The sequence below is a fragment of the Archocentrus centrarchus genome, unplaced genomic scaffold (genome assembly GCF_007364275.1).
Source record: "Archocentrus centrarchus isolate MPI-CPG fArcCen1 unplaced genomic scaffold, fArcCen1 scaffold_58_ctg1, whole genome shotgun sequence".
Classification (NCBI taxonomy): domain Eukaryota; kingdom Metazoa; phylum Chordata; class Actinopteri; order Cichliformes; family Cichlidae; genus Archocentrus; species Archocentrus centrarchus.
In genome coordinates this window covers 482365-509045 of record NW_022060279.1, presented here as the reverse complement: position 1 = coordinate 509045, position 26681 = coordinate 482365, and the positions used below count along the sequence as shown (strand labels likewise).

Sequence of the window (26681 nt, the reverse complement as noted above, 5' to 3'; positions counted from 1 at the left end):
AAAACACACAATCTTTTCCAGTAACTCATCAGCATGTGATTTTGTTGTTTCTCTACTATGTGGTTTTATTTCTGTCTGCTGTGAAGTGTTATTTCAACACCTTCACCTTGCTGTAAAGATTAATGCTGTGATATGCTACTTGATACTATAGTTCTATTTAAATTTTTATTTTTATGGTATGTCTACTGTGCTGCTTATTTACACTCCTTCCTTCAATACCTATGGCATCTCTGTAATAAAATGTTATGATCAACACTATTTGCAACCTTCATTAATGCTGTTTCTGTACTGTGATGAATTCTGAAACCTGAATAGAATGGGAGGCAGAGCCTTCAGCTTTCAGGCCCCTCTTCTGTGGAACCAGCTTCCAGCTTGGATTCAGAAGACAGACACCCTCTCTATTTTTAAGATTAGGCTTAAAACTTTCCTTTATGATCAAGCTTATAGTTAGGGCTGGATCAGGTGACCCTGAACCCTCCTTTAGTTATGCTGCACTAGGCCTAGGCTGCTGGGGGGTTCCCACCATGCTGAGTGATGAGTGTTTCTTTTCATTCACCTTTTTTTACTTTGTTTATACCCCACTCTGCATTTAATCATTAGTTATTATTAATCTCTGTCTCTCTCCCCCCTCAGCAGATGACCCCCCCCCCCCCCGAGCCTGGTTCTGATGGAGGTTTCTTCCTGTTAAAGGGAGTTTTTCCTTCCCACTGTCACCAAGTGCTGCTCATAGGGGGTCGTTTAGACTGTTGGGTTTTGTCTATCATTATTGTAGGGCAGGGGTAGGGAACTCCAGGCTTTGAGAGCCGGTGTCCTGCAGGTTTTAGATGTGTCCCTGATCCAGCACACCTGAATCACATATAGAAGTCATTAGCAGGACTCTGGAGAACTTGACTGCAGACTGAGGAGGTAATTCAGTCATTTGATTCAGGTGTGCTGGATCAGGAAAACATCTAAAACCTGCAGGACACCGGCTCTCGAGGCCTGGAGTTCCCTACCCCTGTTGTAGGGTCTTTACCGTGCAGTATAAAGTGCCTTGAGTCAACATTATAAATAAAATTGAAATGAAAATTCTGGCTGCAACACTTTTTAGTCAAGCAAGTGTACCATGATTCAGCTTTTGCCTTCCTTTATGTTTTACAGTGTGCCAATAGTTTTGCCAGTGGGGTTATCATGATTACAAGTCTTAAGCCCACAGAAATATTTATCACAAATGCAAAGATTTTGTGAAGAATCTTTGTATTTGCTCATCTCCATTCACACATGAAATACAAGGCTTTGATATCGATACTGTAAATTCCCACTGTTTCTGCATAAAGAGTGGTTGTGGCTTAGGATGTAGCACAGGTCATCTACTTAAAGGAAGGTTGGTGCTTCGATCCCTGGCTGCTTCAGTCTGCATACCAAACTTTGGGTAAGATATTGAACCCCGGGTTAGGAGTCAATTAAATTTACTAAGATAACTGACTCAGAGTCGAGTGAACAAACTAAGCTAACTGCTTTACTCCAGCAGGAGGGATGGAAACAAGGATCCTGTTTGAAGAATATGGTGCAATCCCTACGAAAAATAAACTCGCAATGTTACCACAGGCCAGGACTACATTATTTGATCTTTTAAAAAGCTTTCCGTCATGGGCTGTAGGTTTTGTTGTGGGATTTGGGGTTTTTTTTTTGTTTTTTTACCTTTAAGTGCAATGGGGAAATTGCAGTTAACAGAACACCCATCCAAATGCAGTTTGTAAGATATTTTGAAGTTTCTGGTTATTGATAGACTCAAATCAGAGAATGTTAGCACAGGTACACAGAGGATTTACAAGGCATCTAGGTTTGGCATTATTATCACTCAAAGGAATCAGACTATCCTGTGGAGACTAGTTACAGCAGCTGGTCCATGTGTACTGATGAAACTGATGAGGTGGAAGGCCAACAGGTGTTGCGGTTGAGGAGCAGGAAGGTCCACCCCAAAGGGGAGGATCCCATGGTCTGAAGCCTTAGTTTGTTATAGTTATTATTATTTCTGAAGCCTGGGTTTTCCCTTTTTTGTAGAGTGTTTGGGTTTTTTGTAGTTTTGCATTTAGTGTTCTGTGTATGGCTCCAGCTTGTAGTGTTCCTCTGTGTATGTGCGTCCCCATGTTTTGTCAAGTTTTGCTTTTGTCTTGTTTAGTCATTTCCTGTTTTATTTTGACAGTGCCTTGTCCCGAGTGCTTTGTGTTCAGTTTGCTTCTCCTTGTCTCTTTAGTGTTGTTCAGTCCACTTGTCCATCTCAGCTGTTCCTTCTTGTCTCATTACCTCGTGTGTGTGTATATGTTGCCTGCATTTTCCCTTGTCCTTTTTTGTGTCATTGTCACCGTTTCCCTGAAGCCACGTGTGTATTTTTCCCTTTTTGCATTATGGATAATAGCTTTCCTTGGGTTGGAGATTTTGTGCTTTGTGTTTTTGGACTTGTAAAGAGACTCAGCATTAAGGGCAGCTCTGTGTGTTTCTGGCACAGAGCCTATTATGTGTGCTGCCTGCTCAGAGACTGAGATTTGTGTTTTTCAGTCCACTTCTTCAGAGACTGTTTCTGGAGCATGTATGCCGGCAAACTTAAGGACTACTGGTTAGCTGTGGTTTGCAGCCAACTCCATCTGACACTGCCTTCGATTCATGTTGTGTGTCTGAGCCAGCCAATAAGGACGTTTGATGTTACATTTCAAAGCTGGCCACTCAGGACATTGAGATGCTTTTGCTTTTGAGATGGCTTATAAAAAGTCAAGTAGTGTTTCTGTGCTGGGAAATAAGGATGCTGCCTAATTATGTTTCAGAAACACCACTGAATACTGTGGAACAATACAAAGTCTAGGCAACTTAATGACAAGGCAGTATTTTTTGTTTTTGAGTTAGTAAGCTCTAATTTTTCACATTTTGCATCAAATAATATAGTAATGCTAGCTCTAAGGACATTTCAAGACTTGTTTCTCGGACTGCTATGAGTGTAGATTATTGAGTGTGTTCACGTGCAGGTTTCTCCAGAGACTGTCAGGTTCCCCGAGCCAGCTTTGTTGAAATCTCTGAGCTTGCTGTGTTTTCTGAGGCCCCTCTTGAGCCAACCCCTATACTCTTACCTGTTTCTCAGGAGAGAGTAACACAGCCTCAGCCATCAGTGGAGTCGGTCGTGAGCCCTGCGCAGCCCCAGCTGTCGCATCCATACTTCAGTCTTCAGTCACCTGCTTCATCTGGTCTGCCGTCTTCATCTGCATCTGCATCCATGCCGCCATCTATTCCATCTGCTTTGTCATCCTCATCCTCTTCATCTGCATCTGCACCATCGTTACCTGCCTCCTCTGCGTGCCAGCCATCTGAGTCACCCACATCGTCATCTGATGTCTGAGCCTTGAGTTTCACCATCTGCTTCAGCTACAGCATCTACATCTGCTTCGTCATCCTCCTTGTTTGACCAGCCTCCAGAGTCGCCAGCTGCAGCTTCATCTCATCCGTCGTCAGAGCATTCGACTTCATCTCATCCATCTTCTGACCCTCCAGTGTCACCTGCAGCAGCACTTCCACCACCAGAGCCACCTGCACCCCTGCCAGTGAAACCGCCTGAACCTTTCGAGCAACCTGCGCTGTCATCACCTGTTGGAGCTTCTGCATCTGAGCCGTCATCACCTGCTGTGTCCTCTACATCACCTTCATCCTTGCCAGAGTCACCTCCATCATCTGCAGAGCCTTTGTCCTCACCTGCAGCCCCAGTCATCTGAGGAGACAGCTGCGCTCCTTAATAGCTTGACTGTTTCAAGTATCCAGATTGTTTCAAGTATTCTGAGGATGAGCTGCTACAACTTCAGTCATCAAAGGAGATGGCTGCACGCCCTGCACCGCAGCCTAGGAATTTCAAGTTTCCTGAGCCGCCAGTGAGTCCCGCTTGGTCCGAGCCAGTGCCAGTGGGTCTCGCTCCCTCCAGGTGCTCTGAGCCTAAGTCCAGGAGTCCAAAGTTACCTGCACTAAAGATGTCCCGTCACCTCCACTGTTGGCCATCCTCCAAGCCTCCTAAGAGTCTTCATCGTTGGCCATGTGCCCTCCTGAGTATCTTTGATGTTGCTGCCGATCTCGCGGCCACCTTCAGAACTGCTTTGTCCCTGCTGCTGGCCACCCGGCTGGTTCCCTTGTCAGCTTTATCTCCATGATGGGCTTCAGCCTCAAGGTTTGGACCCTTGGCCTGGGCAGCCTCCTGAACTGCTTTGTCTTCCCCGCTGGCCGCCCAGAAGGTCCCCTGATTTATTTTGCTTTCACAGTGGTTCTCAGCCCCTGGGTCTGGTTCCTTGGCCTGGGCGGACCCCTGAGCTGTGTTGCTGCCTTTTATGCTGTTGCCAGCAGAGCCCCTGGCCTGTTTTGCCCTTTGTTCTGCTTCATCTGGCGTATTTTGTGTTGGACTGTTTTTCCCAGCTGCTGCTTTTTGTTCTGGTTCAGTGTTTTTGTGTCTGTTCTGGTCCTGTGGCCGGGGCGACCCCTGGACTGTTCTTTTGGACTCTGTTGCTCCTTCGTTTTGTTTTGTTCGATTTGTTTTTTCACTTCTGCATTTCAGCTTAGTTTCTGTTAAATAAATAATGACACAGTGCAATATGCCATATGTTATTGTTCATCTGAGGTTATATTTATGTAATCTTAGAACCTGCTGAGGATCAGATCATTTTTCAGTTTGTCCTGATACATAAAATTGTAAGAGGGAAAGTTGTACTTTGGTTTTCCACAAAAATGTATGTCAATGAAAATCAAAAACTCAACAAACTCCCATAAATACAGTAAATTGAAAGAAGTGAATTAAAGTGAAAACTGAAGATGTGATGTGTAAGATAGCATGATTTCACTTTACTCTCTAGTACACCTGAATTCCTTCAGTCACCTTATGACTGTGACCCACACACAAACACAAACACAGCATTCACATGGTAGGAACAATGTCGAGTCTAACTGGTTCAGCCAGAGCTGTCCTAGCTGCCACACCCCACCTCCAGCTACAAAGCAAGGCACACTCCTAGGTGTGTGTGCGCGCACACACACACACACAGAGAGTGAGAAAATAGGTTGTGTTTTCTGATACATACACTTTGCAGGAAATGTCAGGAAACAGAGATAAAGTTGTTTGCCATTGGCTCCAATATGATCCCAATACTAAAGGCATCAAAACAACCTGTAGTAGCAGAATTCAGCAGCAGTTTCTTTTAGTCCTGTTAGCTGCAAGGTGGATCAGACTTGTTTTTCCTGCACATTGCAGAGATGCTTGATCAGAGATGGAGGCCACATCATCACCTTGAACTCTTACGTCCTCAAACTATTTCTGAATAGTTGTTGCAGTGTGACAGGGAATATTATGCTGCTAACAGAGGACACTGCCTCGACAGCCTAACTCTCCAGGTGAATGGTATGAGTTCCCCATGAATCGCACCACCCAAGATTTCCCAGCAGTTACCCAGAGCGCATCTTGCTGCCGGTTATTTCCCAGGAAAATAGGTTGTGCACCACACCCACCCTTCTACCATGCAGATGTGTGTGCATCTGCATATGTTAAAAAAAGAAAAGCATCATTCATCTGACTGTCCAATGTGCACGTCTTTACACTGCACTGGGTAAGCAGCTACACAGCCACATACAGAGCAACTGCAGTGCACAGTGTGTTCTGATGGTATTTTATAGCTAGTATTAGTCCTTGACACAGTGTTGCTCACAATCTTATTTGATTGTCAACTTAAAGACCAGACTGGTCACTTCCTTCCTAATACAGCTCACCTCCTGAGGAAGGCCAGTCACTGTTCCCTGGTTTCAGTGTTGTGGCTGATTAAACTGTATATTAACTGTATATGTATTTTCTGTTACTAGTTATCCAATTTGTTCCAGTGCAGCACATTCAGTTGTGCAGAAACTTGTGTTCACTCACAGCAGAAACTCCTAAACCATATTCCTGTCACACACATTCTTTGATATAGTTTTGCATTTGTTTGCTGAATGTAGAATCCACGCAGCTCTGTCTGCTCTGAGGCTTTTGCCACACAGTGGACTATAAAGTGTGTGGGGGCGTGTGTGAGGGGAAGGTTAGCAGGGCGGGGCCGGGCTCCGTGGCTCCCCCGCCCTGCGCTGCTGACAGGTACGGCCCTGGCTGCTAAAAAGTGAACGCTGTGGGACAGGAGTTCATTGCCTCTGGAGCACTGGGGTAGAGACAGGAAGCTCTGACACCAAGAAGGGCGTGTGGCCATATCTGACGCCCGACACAACCTACACACGGAGAGCAGCGGAGCGACCCGAGCGCGCACACAGCCGAGGTTCACCTGTCCTGCTGGGTTTGTGTTTTTGTCGAAAGCCGCTGACAGGTGACCTGTCACCATGCTAAAGAAAAAGAGCAAGTCCACCCCAATAACGCAGCCTAAGCCAGCGTAAGTAGGAGACTTTGTTTTACAACGAGCTTCTTCTGCCGTGTGTCCGGCACAGCTGTAACAGTTTATTTCCTGTGACCTTGGAGCGAAATGACCGAAACCCTCATCTGTCTCGTGTCGGTGCCAGAGCGCATTCTTAGTACTCAGGAATCAAACGTGTGTGGAAGGTTAGAGCATAAAAAGTGAGGTTTATGGCATGTTTGCTCGGAGTTCATGTGCGCACGGTTTACTTGTTTTAACGCAGCGCTGAGTGCGCCAAACGGTCTCTTCAGGTGCGGGTTTAAGATGGCTTGGATAAAATCGACTTTATGAGTCGCTGGCTGGTGTGTGTGTGTGTGTGTGTGTGTGTGTGTGTGTGTGTGTGTGTGTGTGTGTGTGTGTGTGTGTGTGTGAGAGAGAGACAGAGTTATATTGCATAGTATGTGCACTGACAGCGGAGCGGGCGTGGCTGATAAGCTGTGTAGTTAAGCTGTTGCGACTGGTTTGATAAGTTTTCTGCTGCTCCTTAGAAACACAATGTGAGAGGAATTCTTCCGCAGCCTCTCCCATAATGTCACTGGACCAAGCCCAGGTGTTTTACTAGTTCCATCCTGGAAGTGATAAAATGAGTGTGTTAAATCATCAGGAGCCTGCTCGGTTTCATTTCTGCCAGAGTCCTGGCTTCACTCGGCTGTCAGGAGGAGGCCTGCAGAGACAGCAGAGATGGTGCTGCTGTCACTCAGCAGGTATCAGGGGTGTCAGGGGTTGCAGCTTCACGTTTAGTTCAAAAAGGCTGCACCGTTCCACTCATTTATTTGAACTGATGTAGCTGTTATTGGGTTCTGGTTATCACTGTCTGCCTCGGTGCAGTCAGTCATCACTGTAACTCATGCCCTGTGATAACCGCTGACAGACAGTAATGGAATCTGAATCATGCAGCTCCACCCTCTTTGTTCCCTTCACGCTGTCGTTCTTGTTCAGGTTTAGGTTGGTGTGTGTGAAAGGAACAAAGCTGAGATTTCATGGCTGATGTGTATGTATGAGCCAGGGTTCAAGTCAAAGCACGACAGCCAGAGATGGCTGCATAACCAAGGCTGGAGCTGGGATATTATTTGAATTCAAACAATAATAAAACACAAATAGTCTCTGCAAAGCTCTTTATAGATATTGCAATTTGCAAAAAAGGCTACAAAGTAATGCAAAGCAACCAAAGAGCGTAATACAACTATAAAAAGTTGCAGAACAACCTTAACGGGACCACAAAGAGTCACAAAATAGTGCAGTGTTCTCTTTTAAATGCCTGTTGTCTCAAAATGGTTTCTGCTCTGAGTGCTCAAAGTACTTTTACTACAAGCCACACACCCCTTTATTCCACGAGAATAAGCACTCCCAAATGATCACACTCTCATGGAGGCATCAGGGCAATTTGGGATTCAGTGTCCTGCCCAAGGACATGTTAACATGCAGATTGGAGGAACCAGGAATCAAACCACCAACCTTCCAATTTGTGGACATCCTGCTCAGCCTCCTGAACCACAGCTGTCCACATACTGTGTCCCTTTCTAGACAGCACACAGAAAGAGGGGTTTGGGGGTTTGCTCTGACAGCAGCAGCCCTCCACACCCTCTATGACTCAGTGTTCTGGTTCTAATTTGACCAGCTCCCTGTGGAAACATGTGAGTTGTGTTAGTCAAGTGCCAGTTCCTTCCCAGAACCAACACGGCCTCAGTGAGAACATTAAAGCCAGTCAGCCTCCCCAGGATCCAGTGACAACACACTTGGAGCCCAGAATACAAAGCAAAGCAGCTTCATTACTGTAGCATGTTCCAATCAAAATAGAACTGCTTCATGTTGGGTCATCTGAGTGAGTGCACTCTTTGGTAACTTTCCATCTGTTCTGAATTTTAGAACAAAAACAACAAGTTTAGAAATTCTCCAGTTTTACATAAGTCTATGCCAACAGGTGCTGTCAGTCATTAGAAATCATGTGCAAACAGCGGTGCTTGTGTGCATTTAATGGCCTCTTGACTGTCCTGTGGTGCTCATGTGTTAAATGTTGTTGTAGTTATCCAAATTCATGTGAGTTAGGAGACGAGCAGTCTATGAAAGAGTCCACAAACATCTGTCGATTAGACGTTTCTATGAGAAACTCTTCGTGTTTGTCACTGAAAACTCAGAAATCCCCCTCAGGGTGTCGGCTTCATTTGGATGAACTTCTAGAGAAAAACCAAACCTGAGAGTGTGACCCGTTCAGACTTGTTCCTCGATCGAGTTAAAGAACCAGTGCTGGCTTTGAAATTACAGTCAGCATGTCCACTGTGCATCATGCATTATGTAATGATAATGTTATCAGTGCCAGAGGATAAAATATGTGCTCGAATCATTCATAAATAATATTACATTTGAATGAGGAAGAGAGAAATTTATAGCAAAGGAAGGCCATGAAAAGTCTGACTTTACTTTAAGAATATTTAATTGACCAAAATAAAACAATTAAAATGACACTTATTTAGCTTTTAGACCATCTAGCACCTAAATTCATGAGAAGCATAAGAGTTGTGAGTGTGTGCATGTAAAAATATACTTGTCAGTGCTCTCTGGTGGACAAACTGTATCATTGAGAACAAGAACGCCTGCTTCCAAGAATCTGAGCAGCAGATACTAGAAGTTCACGCTTGCTTCACAGGAATGCTTGTGTGAATGGTGCACTTTTGCACATATTGTCACAGTGGTTGGACTGCATTTTGTGTGTGTGTGTGTGTGTGTGTGTGTGTGTGTGCGCTGCATGGCATGAAGCAAAAACCTGCAAGGCCAGTTTCCCTTACTTTAAGCCATGTCAGCTGGGAGTCACCCGCCAGTATCTTATACATTCAGATTGGAGAGCACAGCGTTCCCATAAGAAATCATGTAGATCCCTCAGGAATGCTAGGTCTGATGTAATGTTTGCAGTATATTGTAGGGAGTTGTGTTCATTTGAATCCATCTCTGACATTTTGGAAAACTGTGAGGAACGTGTTTTGTGTGAGGATCCTGGAGGGAATCGAGTGTTGAAAAGATGATGACACAGCAAGTCATTAATGCCAATAAAACTGTCTGTTACGAACATTTTTAAAGCCCTCGAGCTGCAGTGTAGTGCCTAATAACGTGAAGGGGCTGAGCTTGTTATGAATAATCTAATTGTGTTAGAAATGGGCATTTATATAGTGCTTTTCTAGCCTTACTGACCATAGCATGTATAACCATAAGAGCTAGAATAAAGCAGCACAGACACAGGGAGGGGCTCGAACTCTCATCCTTCTTGCTGTGAGGCAGTAATGCTAACCAGTTCACCTCCGTACCACCTGATTAGCATTCTGATTGCTTCATCATGGTTTCACATTTGAAGTGTGAACACAAATGCAGGGAGCCAGCAGATTCAATTCAATTCAATTTTATTTAAATAGCGCCAAATCACAGCAAACAGTCGTCTCAAGGCGCTTTGTATTGTGGGTAAAGACCTACAATAATTACAGAGAAAACCCAACAGTCAAAACGACCCCCTATGAGCAGCACTTGGTGACAGTGGGAAGGAAAAACTCCCTTTTAACAGGAAGAAACCTCCAGCAGAACCAGGCTCAGGGAGGGGGGGTTTGGACTATTTCATATACACATGAAAGAAATAATAATAATGAATAAATAATAATAATGATATATTTTATTTGTAGACACCTTTCAGAACAGTCAAGGACACTTTACAGATATAAAAAACCAACAATCTCATAAAAGCAAAGAATAAGAAATTGAATGAAATAACCTGGGAACCAGAGTGAGGAGGCTTTCTTAAACAGGTGAGTTTTGAATTGTGATTTGAAGACAGGGAGAGAGTCGATATTACCGATGTCAGGCAGTGCCACAGGAAAAAGCTCTGTTCCCCGTGATGCCGATGCAGGCAGGCGCACAGTAAGGCAGATGGCAGAGGAAGCAATGAGGTCAAATGAGGGTTTTTTTGATAATAATGGAAGCGGCTGAATTTTGAACCATGAAAACAAGGTCTTAGTGTTGCCTTCATTAGAGGAAATAAGACCAGAAAAGTAGACACATTTGGTATGAGTAGTTGAGTCCGTATGTAATACATGAGATAAACCCATGTCTTTGTGGATGGTGAGACCAGGTTTTTTATAGAGAGATGTTCCAGTTGTTGCCCTTTAGTTTGATGGACCGGAGTTCAGGGGTAAACCAGGGGAAGGATGGGTGAAGGCTGAGAATCGAGGATGTCCGTTAAATAAGTGTTATTATCGAGCAGTCAGAACAGTGTTGGCAATATTAAAGGAAAGAATATCCAAATCAATATCCTTAATGTTCCTGAATGTAATAAGCCGTGAAACATCGAAGGGAAGAAAAACTGATCTATAAAAGGAAGTTCGTCTACGGAGCAGTTGGAAGGTGAGGCCAGGACAACAAATTAGGTCCAGAGTGTTTCCTTTAAAAGCTGGTGAACTGATGAAAACTGAAACTTTCAAGGCAGGATGAGAAGTCTTTGAGAGGAAGGTTAACATTATCAGTGTGAATATTGAGGTCCCCCAATATTAGATTAGGTGAGACAGCAGACAGTTGTTTCAGAGTGATCCAGAAAGCTTGTGTGTGTCTGTCCTTCAGTGCTCCCACCACAGAGCTGACCGCGCTGATCGAGAAGCTGCAGAAGACTGCTGATAAAGTGGAAAAGAACATCTATGATGTGGAGCAGAACCTCAACAAGGTACAGTGTGTAAAACGGCCCCAGAGCTGCCTTCCTTTATTTCTGTCAGTGAAAATAACACTAGCTTCGGCCATATTATGCAATATAAATGCAGAATTTTCAGCCTCTTTGATGAATAGACCACAATTCATTGCATCTGATATAAAGCTGTCTGATTCAGTTTGCATGTAGTCACATTAAAGAGAACTGTCATTTTAAATTTCATTATAGAGACTCATGCTGCTTTTGTCTTTCACACACTGGAATGAATGTTATCATGCTATCCTACAGAAGCCTCAGCAGAACATCAGTCCATGAAAAAGCTGTCAGGGCGATGCTCATTTGAACTAAAAGCCACAGCACTACAGTATAAAACTAAAGAAAACAGCTGTTTTTATTTACTCTGAATAGTGAAAGGCCAGCGGTGTCTGTCTCCACATGACTGACTCTTTTCTTGCAGGATGTGAGCAAGATCAATGAGGGGAAGCAGCCTCTGTATCAGGAAGACACCAACAAGAGAATCCTCAATTCTCTGGAGCTGCTCAACAGCCTGGATGAGGATGCTGTCAATGCTAAGCGCCTTCAGCATCCACAGGCTGAGATGATAGCACAGGAGTGAGTGTTACATTAAAGCTGTACCATGCTATGTAAACCACAGTATCCATTAGGTGTGCCTGTTAATGCATGATGCACACAACACGACATTAATTCAATTTTCAGTTTTATTTATATAGCACCAAATCACAACAAACGGTCACCTCAAGGCGCTTTATACTGTAAGGTAAAGACCCTACAATAATACAGAGAAAACCCAACAGTCAAAACGACCCCCTATGAGCAGCACTTGGTGACAGTGGGAAGGAAAAACTCCCTTTAACAGGAAGAAACCTCCATCAGAACCAGGCTCAGGGAGGGGGGGTCATCTGCTGAGGGGGGAGAGAGAGACAGAGATTAATAATAACTAATGATTAAATGCAGAGTGGGGTATAAACAGAGTGAAAAGAGGTGAATGAAAAGAAACAGTGCATCATGGGAACCCCCCCAGCAGCCTAGGCCTATAGCAGCATAACTAAGGGAGGGTTCAGGGTCACCTGATCCAGCCCTAACTATAAGCTTGATCATAAAGGAAAGTTTTAAGCCTAATATTAAAAATAGAGAGGGTGTCTGTCTCCTGAATCCAAGCTGGAAGCTGGTTCCACAGAAGAGGGGCCTGAAAGCTGAAGGCTCTGCCTCCCATTCTACTCTTAAGTATCCGAGGAACCACAAGTAAGCCAGCAGTCTGAGAGCGAAGTGCTCTGTTGGGGTGATATGGTACTATGAGGTCTTTGAGATAAGATGGGGCCTGATTATTCAAGACCTTGTAGGTGAGGAGAAGAATTTTAAATTCTATTCTAGATTTAACAGGGAGCCAATGAAGAGAAGCCAATATGGGAGAAATCTGCTCTCTCTTTCTAGTCCCTGTCAGTACTCTAGCTGCAGCATTTTGGATCAGCTGAAGGCTTTTCAGGGAGCTTTTAGGACAGCCTGATAATAATGAATTACAATAGTCCAGCCTAGAAGTAATAAATGCATGAATTAACTTTTCAGCATCACTCTGAGAAAGGATGTTTCTAATTTTAGAAATATTGCACAAATGCAAAAAAGCGGTCCTACATATTTGTTTACACTGAAGGACAAAAAATGACTCCAGGATGTATTATTGTAGGGTCTTGAGGTGATGTCGTATTTTGGCGCTAAATAAATAAACTGAATTTAACTGACTCCTCACAGTGTTACTGCAGGCCAAAGTAATGCCATCCAGAGTAAGTATCTGGTTTGACACCATGTTTCTAAGATTTGTGGGGCCGAGTACAAGAACTTCAGTTTGATCTGAATTTAGAAGCAGGAAATTAGAGGTCATCCAGGCCTTAATGTCTTTATTCCTGCAGTTTAACTAATTGTTTAATGCTACATCATAAATATTCAGGGCTGGTTAAAGAAGGCCTGAGGAAGACCTGGTTACTGCTGGTCTATAGTAACAAAGCACTTGGCTTTAGTTATTATTGTTATTATGGCATGCAGTTATTGTTAACTGAATTCCAGATTTTATTTGAGGTGTTTGGTATTCTAATGGAGCTTCTTTTGTATCCAAATACAAAATGAAAAAGTGTAAAAAAGATTTGTATAAACTCTAAATACAGAAATACTATTATCTCATTGTGTTTAATTAACTCTGTTGTCAAAACCTTTTGTGTTGTTTCTGTGTGTATTCAGCATGAAGCAACTTCGTGACCGAGTGATGAAGCTGAAAGAGGAGCGTGAGCATATCTACCACCTGGTCCGCACTGAGGGAAAGCCCACCATCAACTGGGGCAACATGATGGATGAAAAGCTGGTAAAAAACCCAAAACTGCAAACATGAATTCACCTCCACAGCGTGCAGCTCTGGACTTCACATTAAGCCCTGCGATCCTTCATAGCTCACTAACAGAGCTTTCAGACACATCGCTGCTCCCGCTGCTCGGTTCAGCACAGTGCAGCTGTGAGGACGGAGCACAAAGGAGTTTTTAGACGACTAGTGGGAATATGCCACTGTCTGTAAAGTACTCTGCATGAAAACAAGCCTCTTTGTGTCATTACCACAAGTGAAAAGCTTCAATGGGTCTGCAGAGACATTGGAGGGAACACAAGTCAAGCCTAAGCAGTGTGTACACATGTTAGTGCTTACCTGCAACAAGCCAATGACCAAAAACACTGCACAGCTCCAGTCTGACCTTTTTAACTGAAGGAAACCAGTTTTCTAGAAAAACATACCTCAAATAACGTTATTCAGAGATATAAATGCAGCTTGTCCTACATGTTGCCTTCTGTCCCTGCAAGCTCAGCTAATCTGAGCAGGCCGGGGGGGGGGGGGGGGGGGGGGGGGTTGCATTGAAGGCTCCAGGACTGATTATGTGTCTGAGGTAGAGCAGCAGAAGATGTCTGCTAAACAAAAAGGCTGAAGCAAATTAAAAAATGCATCTTCGCATCTTTCTACACTTTGATGTGTTATGGCATGTGTGCTTTTTCTTGATGTTCTGAATGTGTTTTGTGGAACTGAAAATACAAACACTCCCCTCCAAAAGCACAGGAACAGCAGCTGCTAAAACTCCTCATTTAGCAAAGCCACATCTGCATTAGGTCCAAAATCAGTGCAGTGAAGGGGCAGCATCAGTGTTCTTGTGTGTCAGGATGATCCGTGTCCTATTTAAATCAAGGAATAAGGTGTTTGTTTGCACCGGCCACAGGAGCAGGGTCTAAATTATAACTATCCCATATCTGAATGATCACATGTCTGCATAGGGCTTCATAGACAGAGTGGTAGCCAGAGCAAGTGAAGTCTAAACCGTGGACATGCCGTGCAGTGGACTGAATTGTCTTGTCTCCCTGCCCAGGACAACCTGAACAACAAGGGCTTTGGCCAGGACCTGCCCACCGTGGAGAACGAGGTAGAGGAACACAACATCTTCCACAGTGAGGTGGAGGCTCTGGCTCCTCACATCTCTGCCAGCGGAGACAAGGTGAAGCAGCCCAGCTGATTTTGAGTTGATCAGTTTCAGTTGTGAGCTTTCAGGAATAGTAATAATTATAGTGTGTTAGTTCACTGTGATGACAAAAATCAGCAGAAAACCAACAGTTCAAAGTTTCTGCACGTTTGTGGATTAGAAATCAATGAAACATTGTTGCCATTTTTGTCGGTTACTCACTTCCTGCCGTCGTCTTGTTCCTGCAGGAGTACGTCAACAGCCTTCAGACCACGTACAAAAAACTGCTGGTAATAAAGCCACACAAACACTCTTGTTTCTGTGTTTACACATGAAATTTCTATGCAGCCTCTTTGTGTTTCACCATCACAGAAGAGTGACTGTTGGCTCACCACTCACACACACACACCGCGGCCCCTCTGGCAGTTAGACCTGACGTGTCCCCAGCTGAATGTTGTTGTTTGTTTTGTGGAAAAAATATTGAGTTTTTAACAAATTCACCTCCTCCACATCGAAAGGAGCCAGTTGAGGTGGCTCGGGCATCTGATTAGGATGCCTCCTGGCCGCCTCCTGGGTGAGGTGTTCCGGGCATGTCCCACCGGGAGGAGGCCCCGTGGTAGACCCAGGACACGCTGGAGAGATTGTGTATCTCGGCTGGCCTGGGAACGCCTTGGGGTCCCTCCGGATGGGCTGGAGGAGGTGGCTGGGGAGAGGGAAGCTTGGGCTTCTCTGCTCAGGCTTCTGCCCCCGCGACCCCGCCCCGGATAAGCGGAAGAAAATGGATGGATGGATGGAACAAATTCACCTTTCATAGCTTTCATTGAGCTGTGTCTAAAACATGTCAGTGCTGCACATTTTAACCACATGTAGTTCTCACAGCAGCAAGTCTGGTGTTATGAAAACACTTTTCTTTCTCTTATATGATATATACTAGTACCCTCATCCTTAAAGGTAAAACGCACTTTCCTACACTGAGCTTGTTAGCTTAGTACACAAGCTTCATGGGGACGGCACTCATTCATTTATCAGCCATAAATAAAAGAAATCGAGTGTTGGTGGCTCAAAGCTTTGTTCCCTCGGCCAGGCCAGCTCCAGCGCTCGTCAGCGCAACCTGCTGAGCCTGCGAGACTACATGCAGCGCTGCACCAATGAGCTGTACTGGATGGACCAGCAGGCAGGGGAGAGGATCAACTATGACTGGAGTGACACCAACCTGGACTACCCTGCCCGCCAGAGGCAGTACGAGGTAGCTGTGGGACTCCCACACACACACTGCAAATAAAACAAAAATTATCCTCAGCTTGCTCAGCAAATTAGTCTCAACCCAACAGAATTTCATCAGTAAATGTCTGGAGACCAAGGAGGCCACCATCACCAAGCTGAATGAGGATAGAGAAAAGCTGATTGCCTCTGACCATCCGGGGAAGAATGTCATTGAGGTACAGGCCCATCCTCAGATGGATTTTAGTGCATGTACGATTTCCACAAGAATCTGTGATAGAGCCTGTTTGGAGCTGTTTAACCCCTATTTAAGATGAATACAGCCAAGCTGAGGTTCTTATTTTGGCTAAAAAGACTTCTCCAATGAAACAGTTTGTGGTTACATCCAGTTCCTCTAGCTTCATATAATTTATACATGATCAGTGAATCACCTGCAGCTCTTTCTGTTCTTTCACACTGATGTTTAACTGTAATCTGACCAAAGTGTGTTTTTAAGAAGTGCGGATTAAAAATTGCTTCATAAAGATAACGAGACTTTTACTAATGAAGGCCGTTGTTGTCAGGCTCACATGGAAGCAGTGCATGCTGACTGGAAGGAGCACCTGAACCTGCTCATCTGTGAGGAAAACCACCTCAAACACATGGATGAGTACCACAAGGTTAGACACATGTAACATGTGACCTTCTGTGTATACAAAGAGACACATTTAAACAGGTAAAGCTCATCTGTGTGTGTTCACATGCAGTATCACAAGGAGGCGCGTGACACTCAGGACCTGTTGAAGCGGCTGGATACAGAGGTCAACCAGAAGTACAGCCCGGAGTTCAAAGATATGTATCAGATGGAGGGCCTGATCAGAGAGCTGGATGTGAGCATTTTGTTGACTGCACACGGATGACAGCTGAGAGCACCACTCAGTTCACAGCAGTGAAAGCATGCTTGTGTGTGTGTTTGTGTGTAGGACCAAGCTAAGGCCATGGACCACTTTGATGAGCAGGTTAAATCCCTTCAGAAACGCAGCCTTCAGGTGTTGCCTCTAAAGTACCGCCGGGAAATGCCCCAGAAGCTCATACCCGTGGAGGCTCTGTGCGAATTCGACACAGATGATGTACGTACTGCACTCTTTGACGTTAATATCGATATGTCGAGTCCCGCTGTGATCCGCTGGCAGATGACAGATTATTATTGTTTGACACGTGCAGGGTCAGATTGTGCGTGGTGAGAGGTACACTCTCCTCCGGAACAACGGTTCCAAATGGGACGTGAAGGATGCAGCTGGACATAAAATCACTGCCCCGGCCATCTGCTTCATGATGCCCCCCACCGACCCAGAGGCCGTGGCCGTTGCTGACAAGTGAGTGTGTGAAAGTGATTTCTTTAAATCATTCACTGGACACGAGGACTTTAACAGCATGCTGTAATGTGTGCTGCAGCCTGGCCAGCCAGCAGAAGACTGTCAAACAGAAGATGGCGAGCACCAAGGGAAGCCTGCTGAAACGCCTGGACGAGCTGAGGAAGGAGAGTGGAACTGGAACCCCTACAGGTAAGCATCGTGAGAACTAGATACAATAATGTTATACAATAATATGTTGCAGTCATGCTCAAAATACACGGAAGGGCAATGCAGTCACATCAGGAAACAAATGTTGCCCTGGTTTTTCTGAGTTAAGCTCAGAAAGAAGTTTTCATTTTAAAAAGCTGTTTTTGTGAATGAACCCAATGAGCTTCATGTTAAACACGCTGCATCAGTTCTGATTTTATTGCATCCATCATGTCCTGTCAAAATTTGCATAACTTATGGTGACAGATGTGCCTCCCCTGCTTTCATTGCAGCCATTGGATAAGAACCAAACTTTAGAAAGCTGTCATTCAGCATTGATTTTTAAAAACTATAGAACCAATCAAAATGCAGAGCTCTGTCCTAATATTTGGGGTGTGGAAAAACATAACATACCATGCACACCCACATAAAGCAGGACATCAGATCACCCTGTGCAATACAAGCATTAACTGGTTTTCAGGTGTGTGTGCGATGAGCATGTTTTACTGCACACTAAAGCTGTGCTCTGTGACCTCAGACAAGCAGGAACAGCAGTGCCGCCAGCTGATGGCTGGTCTGGATACGGTTATCAGTGACCTGGACAAACAGGAGAAAGCCATTTATGCTCGAGTGCGCCCACCGCTGGAACAGAACAGGACGCTGCAGGACAGTACTGACCGCCTGCAGGATATGAAAGTAATAACATCCACTTCATTCGTTGCTGTGATGTAAAGGCCGTTTCTCTCAGCGCAGTATGTGTTTATGCACCAATCCGGACATTTCTCTCCAGGACATCGCTGCCGCTGTTGGGAAGATCGAACCGGAAAAGTCTTATAAAGTACAGGAAGCACAGAGATTCTTGGTCTCCAACCCAAATTGCACTAGTGCATCTCAACTGCACAGCAAGGTGGATCAGGCCAACAAGAAGTACACTAAGGTTGAGCAGCTTCTCCAGTGCTCACAGGACAAGTGTGTGACCTCATTATTTTTCTGCAGCCTTATCTTTTTCCTGTTTTGTAGCTCTTCTAAATCTGGTTTACAATTCAAAATGTGTTGAATGATGTGCATTTTTGCACTTTGTTATAGGCTCAAGAATTCCAACCAACTGGAATCGTCTCTTCAAAATGGGAAGTCCTTACTGTCCACCTACGAGAACAAGCTGGCCAGGGAGGAGGTTGCTCCAGCTGACCTCTCTTCACTGGAGAAACCCCAGCGGGAACTTGCAGTAAGACGGCTCTAACTTTGCTACACCACAAAGACACACAGTGGGAAGAACGTTTGCCTCAGCAGGCGGCTCAAATCTAGTGACCTAAATAAATTTGAACTTTCATAGTGGTCAGTGAATTATTAATTATTGAATTTGAAATGACTGTAATGTCATTGTTTATTAACAGTAAAATAAATCTTTTCTAAAGTTTGATAACCTTTCAGTTTACCATTTAAAGATGGCTATTATAAAGTGAGGCGAATCCTCAGCCTGGGTCTGAGGAACTGCTGGTTTCAGCTGATCAGCTCCGTCGTGTTGGATCAAAACCATTTAGGTTAAAGAGAGCACACAGTGTCATTCATAACAAATATCTGGATATGTCACTGCTAAGCATTCACACTCGAATATTTTAAACTCTTTCCAGGACTAATTTAACCTACCTGCTTATGAGATTCATCTTTTAATTTATTCAGTTTGTTATAAATTGAATTGAAAAATATTAGTTTATGTTGGGCCATATTCCCTGAGTATACACCTCCCACTCACTGTATCGCTGGCCTTGGACCTGTCTATTTACTGCAGGCCTCTTCTGAAGCAGTTTGTCTCTTTGTGGTCCCGGCAGGATATTGCATTAGATCTGAGGTCGAAGAGGTCACTTATTTCTGACACTGAGCAGAACCTGCGCTCGGCCAAAAGCAGCTGTGAGAACATGACCAACAAATTCCAGGAGCACTGTCCTGACATTGAGAGGCAGGAAGCTGATGTCCAGAAACTCAGCAAGCGATACAATAACCTGAACAGTCAGGTTGACTCCAGGTAAGATGTTAGGAATGGCAGCAAAAGTACATCAATGATGAGCAGAACAAATACTGAACATTACAGCACAGGTCGTAGCGTATGGTCTCTGTGTTGATTCGTTTGCTCTGTCTTTATTTTTGGTTTCTTTTTATGCAGGGCTCAAAGCTTGCAGAGAGCCAAGATGGCGTACAACAATTACCGCAATGATTACGACAATCTGAACAGCTGGCTCTCTCGTGTCCCAAACTACGAGCCCCGTGAGACTGATGACCCGAGACAAGTGGAGACAAAGCTGAGGAATCAGAGGGTGAGAATGCTGAGCAATAATTCTGCATATTTCATGTTACAGAGGAATTTTCTGTCAGTCATGCCATTAAAACTCTGCTCTTTTATGCAGAACTTGCTCTCTGATATTGCAAGAAAGGAGTCTGACTTGAACAATGTCTCCAAAAATGCCCAGCTTTACCAACAAGCTGTCAAAGTGAGTTATTCTACATTCATTTTTTCCTGTAATTTCCTAAATGCCATATAATGAAGGTTTAATGGTGTTTACGGTTCATTCCTGTAGGACTATGAGACTGAAGCTGAGAAGTTCAAATCTATTCTTGATCTTGAGGATGGACTTGTACCTCAGACGTACAAGAGGAGCAGGCTGGAATCTCCTGCAGCAACAGTTAAGGCAGAGGTGAGGCACAGCATGCACTGAGAAGTGAAAATACACAGCAAAGACGTCCAGCCCATCTGATGTGTTCATGTTGTTTAGCGACCCTTGTTGCTAATTTCTATTATCAGCACAAATCTGCTAGCTCGTTCTCCACTGGGATACACATTAAAAAATGTATAACCAAAAGCAATAGAGCCTGATATAGCTTGACTTTGTGCTTCCTTGGATGAATCATGACTTCAGAAATCCAACATTTGCAGCCATTTATTGGACACATGTTCAAACTGCACACCTCGTGTTTGTAGCACAGCCTCCCCAGTAAAAATTTGAAGCCAACTCCAAGATGACCCCGATGACATAACTGTGACATCATCAGGGTTGCTGCAGAAGCCAATTGTTGAGAGAAACTGAATTCAGCCGCAACCAGTATAGTCAAAAGTAAATTGATATTTACATTGCAGTAATATATATTTGGAAGCAAAACAAGCAGCTGGAGATGGGCTTGCAGATGTGCAGCACCTGTGGGCTTACTAAAGCAGCTTAAATAACATGGCCCATAACCGATTTGCCAGTAGGATGTGTAGAAGGTCAGCATGAGCTGAGCTGTAGGCTGGCATTAAGATCAGCTGATCTGCTGGGTTTGTTTGACTTCATGGCATTCAAACATTGAATACCCTAAACTTAAAGATTGTATTTGCACAAAACTTCAGGCAAAATTAATAATTCTCATTTTCATGAATGTATTCTGTTAACAAGGCCAGAATAACCATTTGTTGACATGTCCAGAATAACGTAATGAAATGGAGATTTGCCAACTTTTTCCTGAGGAGTTGTGTAATTGACCCCTCTTTAGCTTTGGGTATTCAGTACTGCACTGGCACGATGTTGGTTTAGTGCCACAGACAAATATACTGGGAAGGAGCATCCTTCTTAAAGTCAGAATTAGCCTTAGACTTAACCATGCTTGAGCAGTATTATTCTTAATATGATCAGGTGGCTCTCTGTAAAAAATGAATTTCACCCTAAATGTTTACTTAATTACTAATACTTAAGAACTTCTACTAAGAAATAGATTACCAAGTGCTACCATTGTTTGCATTTCATATCATCAAACTGGTGGCAAAGAGAGGATTTTTGGGGGGGTGATATATATAAAAGTTTGCTATTGCTACTGAGGCAACACCCATGAGTTTCTGAAGTCCTGCTTTAGAAACCTTGACATGAATGTTTTCACCATCTTGGTTTCAAAAAAATAAAATGTGATGAGGAGGGGCAGGCCTGACTGTCAGTCATTGCTTATTGGCTACTTATCAGTCACAAGTTAGCTAATGTGTTTTGTTTTTATAATCACAGCTATCGCCCTCTAGTGGCTTTCAAATGGAATGCATTTTTAAGGCACTTCCACACTGGCGTAATTTTTCTGACCCAGAAGCTACATCTATATTTCAAACTGTCAGTGGACAGAATAGACACATGCAAGTAAACAACAAAACTGCTTAGCTTAAGACAATGAGCCAAAAATCTGTGAACCACAGCAGGATTTACTCTGTGCTTTCCTTGACATGTTATGTTAATGTTTGCAGGAAGCAGCTATTGAGGCAAAGTTTACTGAGGTGAATGCTATAAATAAGCAAAGACTGCAAAATCTGGAGTTTGCCAATAGTCTTCTGAACCAGGTAAACTTTTTACCATATTAATGTTACATAAGCATTAAAACAAAAGTAGTAATGATTATTTTATATATTTCTATAGCAATCTGAGATGATCCAGGTTACAAATGTCAAATCAGTCCAAGCCAGTGCCCCTGGTGAAGAGCCATGGAGAATAAGAAAGCAGCTGGAAGATGAGATTCATAGGCGCGAACAGCTAGAAAAAGAAATAGAGACCATTCAGACTGAAATTTATATGCTTGAAGGACAGAAGCCCCAGGATACAATTGTCAAGAAGGAACTGATTAAAAAGGTTCCAGACCCTCAACTGGATGAGGAAGTCCACAAAGTCCAGCAGAAGTTGTCAGAAGAGCGCCGCACCACCCATGTCCTTCTGAATGACCTGGAGGTACTAAGGCTGAAGCTGCGTGGCCTTGAGACAGAGGTCAAAGAAGGGGCACAGCAGTACACAGTGAAGGAGGTCTTGCGTATAGAAAGAGACCGTGGTCAGGAGGAAGCAGTACGCAAGCTTCGGGAGGAGCTGGAAGAGCTAAAAAGGCAGAAGCTGCTGAAAGACAATGAGCTCATTGAGATACAAAAGCAAGTAACACTCCTGGCTGAGGAGAAGAACAAGAAACAGGAGGTCATCACTGAAGAGGAGGTGATCAAAGTCCAGAATGACCCTCAACTTGAAGCTGAGTACCGGGTGCTCCTTGACAGGAAACAGAAAGAAATAGAAGGCAGAACGCAGCTGGAGGATGAGCTGCAGTTTCTTCAGGAGAAGCTCCGAAGACTGGAGAAGGAAAAATCAATGGCTTAGGAAAAGATTTCCATCAAGGAAGTGCTAAAAGTTGAAAAAGATACAGCCTTTGAAAGAGAGGTAGAAAACCTTAGGAGGCAGTACGAAGATGAAAAAGCCAAACGAAGATCATCACAGCGGGAAAAGGCTGACCTCCAGAGGAAAATTACAAGCCTGGAGGAGGAGAAGTCTAAGGTTGTTGTTCAGGAGAAAGTGCGAGAGATCGTCCGGCCCGATCCCAAGGCTGAGAATGAGGTGGCCAATCTTCGTCTTGAACTTGTAGAGCAACAAAGACGGTATAAAGATGCAGAGCTCCAGCTGAGATCTCTGCAGGATGAGTTGACCATGCTAAGGAACAGAGGACCGCAAGTAGAGGTCAAGGAGATCATCAAAGAAGTAATCAAATACAAGATAGATCCACAGACTGAAAGAGAGCTGGAGAGGCTTCGTAATGAAATTGTAGATAAAACCCACCAGACTGAGAAATCTGAGATGGAAATCCGCCAGCTTCGTGATGAAATTGAAAGATGGAAGAACACCAAACCCCAAGTACAGACTAAAGAGGTAGTCAATGAAGTGCTGCAGTACAAAGAAGATCCAAAGACTAAGGAAGAGATTGAGACTCTAAAGAGGAAGCTGGCTGATGAACAGAAGAAACGCCTGGACCTTGAGAGAGATCGGACAGAACAAGAAGAGAAGATTAGACTAAGAAAGATGGATCTGTCTCAGGTCCGTGAGAAGATTGTTCAACAAGAAGTGGTCAAGATGGAAGAGGATCCTGTCCTTAAGTTAGAATGTGACAGCTTCTTACAGAACATCAACAGTGAACAAAAACAGAAAGAGAGCCTTAAAACAGAGCTCTCCCAACTGCAGAGACAGAAGGCTGACCTGGAAATGCAGCTGGAAGAACTGGAGCGTGAGCGTAGGGTAAGGCGTGATGCAGAACTGGAGATTCAGAGGCTTCGGGTCAGACTTAATGAGCTAGAAATCCGTGACAAAGAAAATCGTGAAAAGGTGACAGTCAAACAGAAGGTAGTTCTGCAGCAGGATCCTCAACAGGAGAAGGAACACTCCATTCTCAAACTGCAGCTTGATGAAGAGAAGCACAAACGCATCCTCCTTGAGAAAGAGTTGAATGTCCTTATTCATCAGCAGATCTCCCTGGAGAAGGTAGATGTGAAGGAAAGAGTCGTCCGCACTGAGAAAGTCCAAGTTGAGAGGGACCCAGAGGCAGAGATTGAGATTGAGCACCTAAAGAGAACTCTGGAAGAGGAGAAAAGAAGAAGGCGAGAACTTGACCAGGAACTATCCACCCTCACGTCCAGGCTCTCTGATATGGAGTTCTCCAATACAAAGTCTACCAAAGAACTGGACTACATTCGTGATGAAAGCAGCCGTTTGCAGCAGGAAAACCAAAGGCTACAGAATGAGATCCGCAAGCTTCGGTCAGAGATTGAGATCACAAGCAAAGAGACTCGGCTTATTACTGAGTCTGCACCACGACAGGATTCAAAGAACTTGGAATTGAGGCTTGATTCATTACAGAGGGAACTGGCAGAGCTGAGGGGCATAACAAACCAGAAGGATGAGGAGATAGAGAAGCTTAAAAAGAACCTGGCAGCTGTGAGAATAAAGAGGGAACAGAGGGAGAGCCATCTTCGCAGGTCTATTGTCGTCATTGACCCAGATACAGGCAAAGAAATGCGACCAGAGGAAGCCTACAAACTTGGGCTGATCGACTGGAAGATGTTTGTCAACCTGCAGAGCCAGGAGTGTGACTGGGAAGAAATCTCAGTCAAGGGGCCGCAGGGAGAATCCTCTGTGCTTCATGACAGAAAATCAGGGAAAAAGTTCTCCATTGATGAGGCGCTGCGCCTTGGACACATCACAAATCGTCAGCTTCAGCAGTACTTAAATAAAGAAATCTCCATCCAGGAGTTTGGTGTAATGGTGTCAGGCAAAAACAAGGGTGCATTCTAATGCTTTAAGAAAGCACGTTTTTGGTTTTCATTCTAAAGAATTGGTGTTTCAAAGTCTGCTTGGCTTTTAATGTACTTCTGTTCTTACTTTAATATTGTGGTGACTCACAGGTACTATATACTGCCTTTTATCCATAAGTCTTAAATACACTGTATGTATTTTTCTTATGCATATTTTCCATGAATGCATGGACTGATATTACTATCATCACAGCCAACTACATAATTCTTGATATCAAAAAGTTTGAGCTTTAATTTCTTAGACTTGGTGACAGGGTTAAAAACATATCTTTAATATATGGTCACTAAAACTCACAACAGTACTAAGTGTTATATTTATGGGCTTTTACCGGGGTTATCTGGTGTGTGCTTTGCATGCTTCAATAAAAAAAAAAAATCCAATAAAACTGAGAAAGTTGTTTGTTTTTTAGCTAGTTTGTTATGAAAAAGTTTTTTTTATTTCAGTAATTCCATTCAGAAAATGAAGCTTGTATATTCATTCATTACACACAGACTGATATATTTCAGATGTTTATTTATTTTAATTTTAATGATTATAACTGACAACTAATGAAAACCCAAAATTCAGCATCTCAGAAAATTTGAATATTACTTAAGACCAATACAAAAAGAGGATTTTTAGAAATGTTGGCCAACTGAAAAGTATGAACATGAAAAGTATGAGCATGTACTGCACTCAATGCTTATTTGGGCTCCTTTTGCCTGGATTCCTGCAGCAATGCAGCGTGGCATGGAGTCCATCAGTCTGCTGCACTGCTCAGGTGTTATGAGGTTGCTCTGATTGTGGCCTTCAGCTCTTCTGAATTGTTGGGTCTGGTGTATCACATCTTCCTCTTCACAATAGCCCATAGATTTTCTATGGGGTTAAAGGTTAGGTGAGTTTGCTGGCCAATGAAGAACAGGGATACCATGGTCCTTAAAGCAGGTACTGGTAGCTTTGGCACTGTGTGCAGGTGCCAAGTCCTGTTGGAAAATGAAATCTGCATCTCCATAAAGTTGGTCAGCAGCAGGAAACATGAAGTGCTCTAAAACTTCCTGGTAGACGGCTGCGTTGACCTTTGACCTCAGAAAACCCAGTGGACCAACAGCAGCAGATGACATGGCACCCCAAACCATCACTGACTGTGGAAACTTTACACTGGACCTCAGCCAGCGTGGATTCTGTGCCTCTCCTCTCTTCCTCCAGACTCTGGGACCTTGATTTCCAAAGGAAATGCAACATTGACTTTGATCAGAGAACATAACTGTGGAGCACTCAGCAGCAGTCCAGTCCTTTTTGTCTTTAGTCCAGGTGAGACGTTTCTGACTCCGTCTCTGTTCAAGAGTGGCTCGACACGAGGACTGCGACAGCTGAAACCATGTCTGCATACGTCTGTGCTGGTGGTTCTTGAAGCTCTGACTCCAGCTGCAGTCCACTCTTTGTGAATCTCCCCCACATTTTTGAATGGCTTTGTTCCACAATCCTCTCCAGGGTGCAGTTATCCCTGTTGTTGTACACGTTTTTCTACCACATCTTTTCCTTTCCTTCACCTCTCTATTAATGTGCTTGGACACAGAGCTCTGTGAACAGCCTCTTTAGCAATGACCTTTGTGTCTCGCCCTCCTTGTGCAAGGTGTCAAAGGTCGTCTTTTGGACAACTGTCAAGTCAGCAGTCTTCCCCGTGATTGTGTAGCCTACAGAACTAGACTGAGAGACCATTTAAAGGCCTTTGCAGGTGTTTTGAGTTAATTAGCTGATTAGAGTGTGGCACCAGGTGTCTTCAATATTCAACTTTTTCATCATATTCTAATTTTATGACCAGCACCAGTATGTATAGAATTTATGGAATCACTGAGGAAAATGAACATTTCATTCTGTTTAGTATGTTTTACAGAATCCAGGAAAGGCAAGCTAGAAATGTTTTCTGGATACAAGTATACCTACTTGTACCCCAAGACCCTGCTTCTTGCCCTCTTGTGACCTGTAGACCCTGGACAGGTCGCCAGTCTTTCACAGAGACAGACATTCATACTCATATTCACACCTACAGCCAGTGCAGAATGACCAGTTAACCTAACCCCACTGACTGCACGTCCTTGGACTGTGGAAGGAAACCAGAGTACCAAGAGAGAACCCATGCAGGCACGGGGACAACATGCAAGCTCCACACAAAAAGGCCTGATCAGATGGTGGATCTAGGACCTTGCTGTGAGGCAAGAGTG

General features: G+C 44.0%; 1 protein-coding gene across 1 annotated transcript; it reads left to right on the top strand.

Annotated features, from left to right (window-relative positions):
- The first annotated feature begins 6173 nt into the window (after positions 1-6173).
- On the top strand, positions 6174-24807 carry ppl (periplakin). The gene is given in 22 exon segments (XM_030725569.1): positions 6174-6404; positions 11019-11118; positions 11558-11712; positions 13351-13471; positions 14511-14636; positions 14849-14890; positions 15685-15846; positions 15932-16039; positions 16385-16480; positions 16568-16690; positions 16784-16930; positions 17025-17176; positions 17256-17365; positions 17901-18058; positions 18153-18331; positions 18449-18587; positions 19192-19385; positions 19524-19674; positions 19765-19848; positions 19936-20052; positions 21615-21707; positions 21784-24807. Coding segments are annotated over 22 exon segments (5283 nt in total). The 5' UTR covers positions 6174-6354; the 3' UTR covers positions 24460-24807.
- Positions 24808-26681: the final 1874 nt, after the last annotated feature.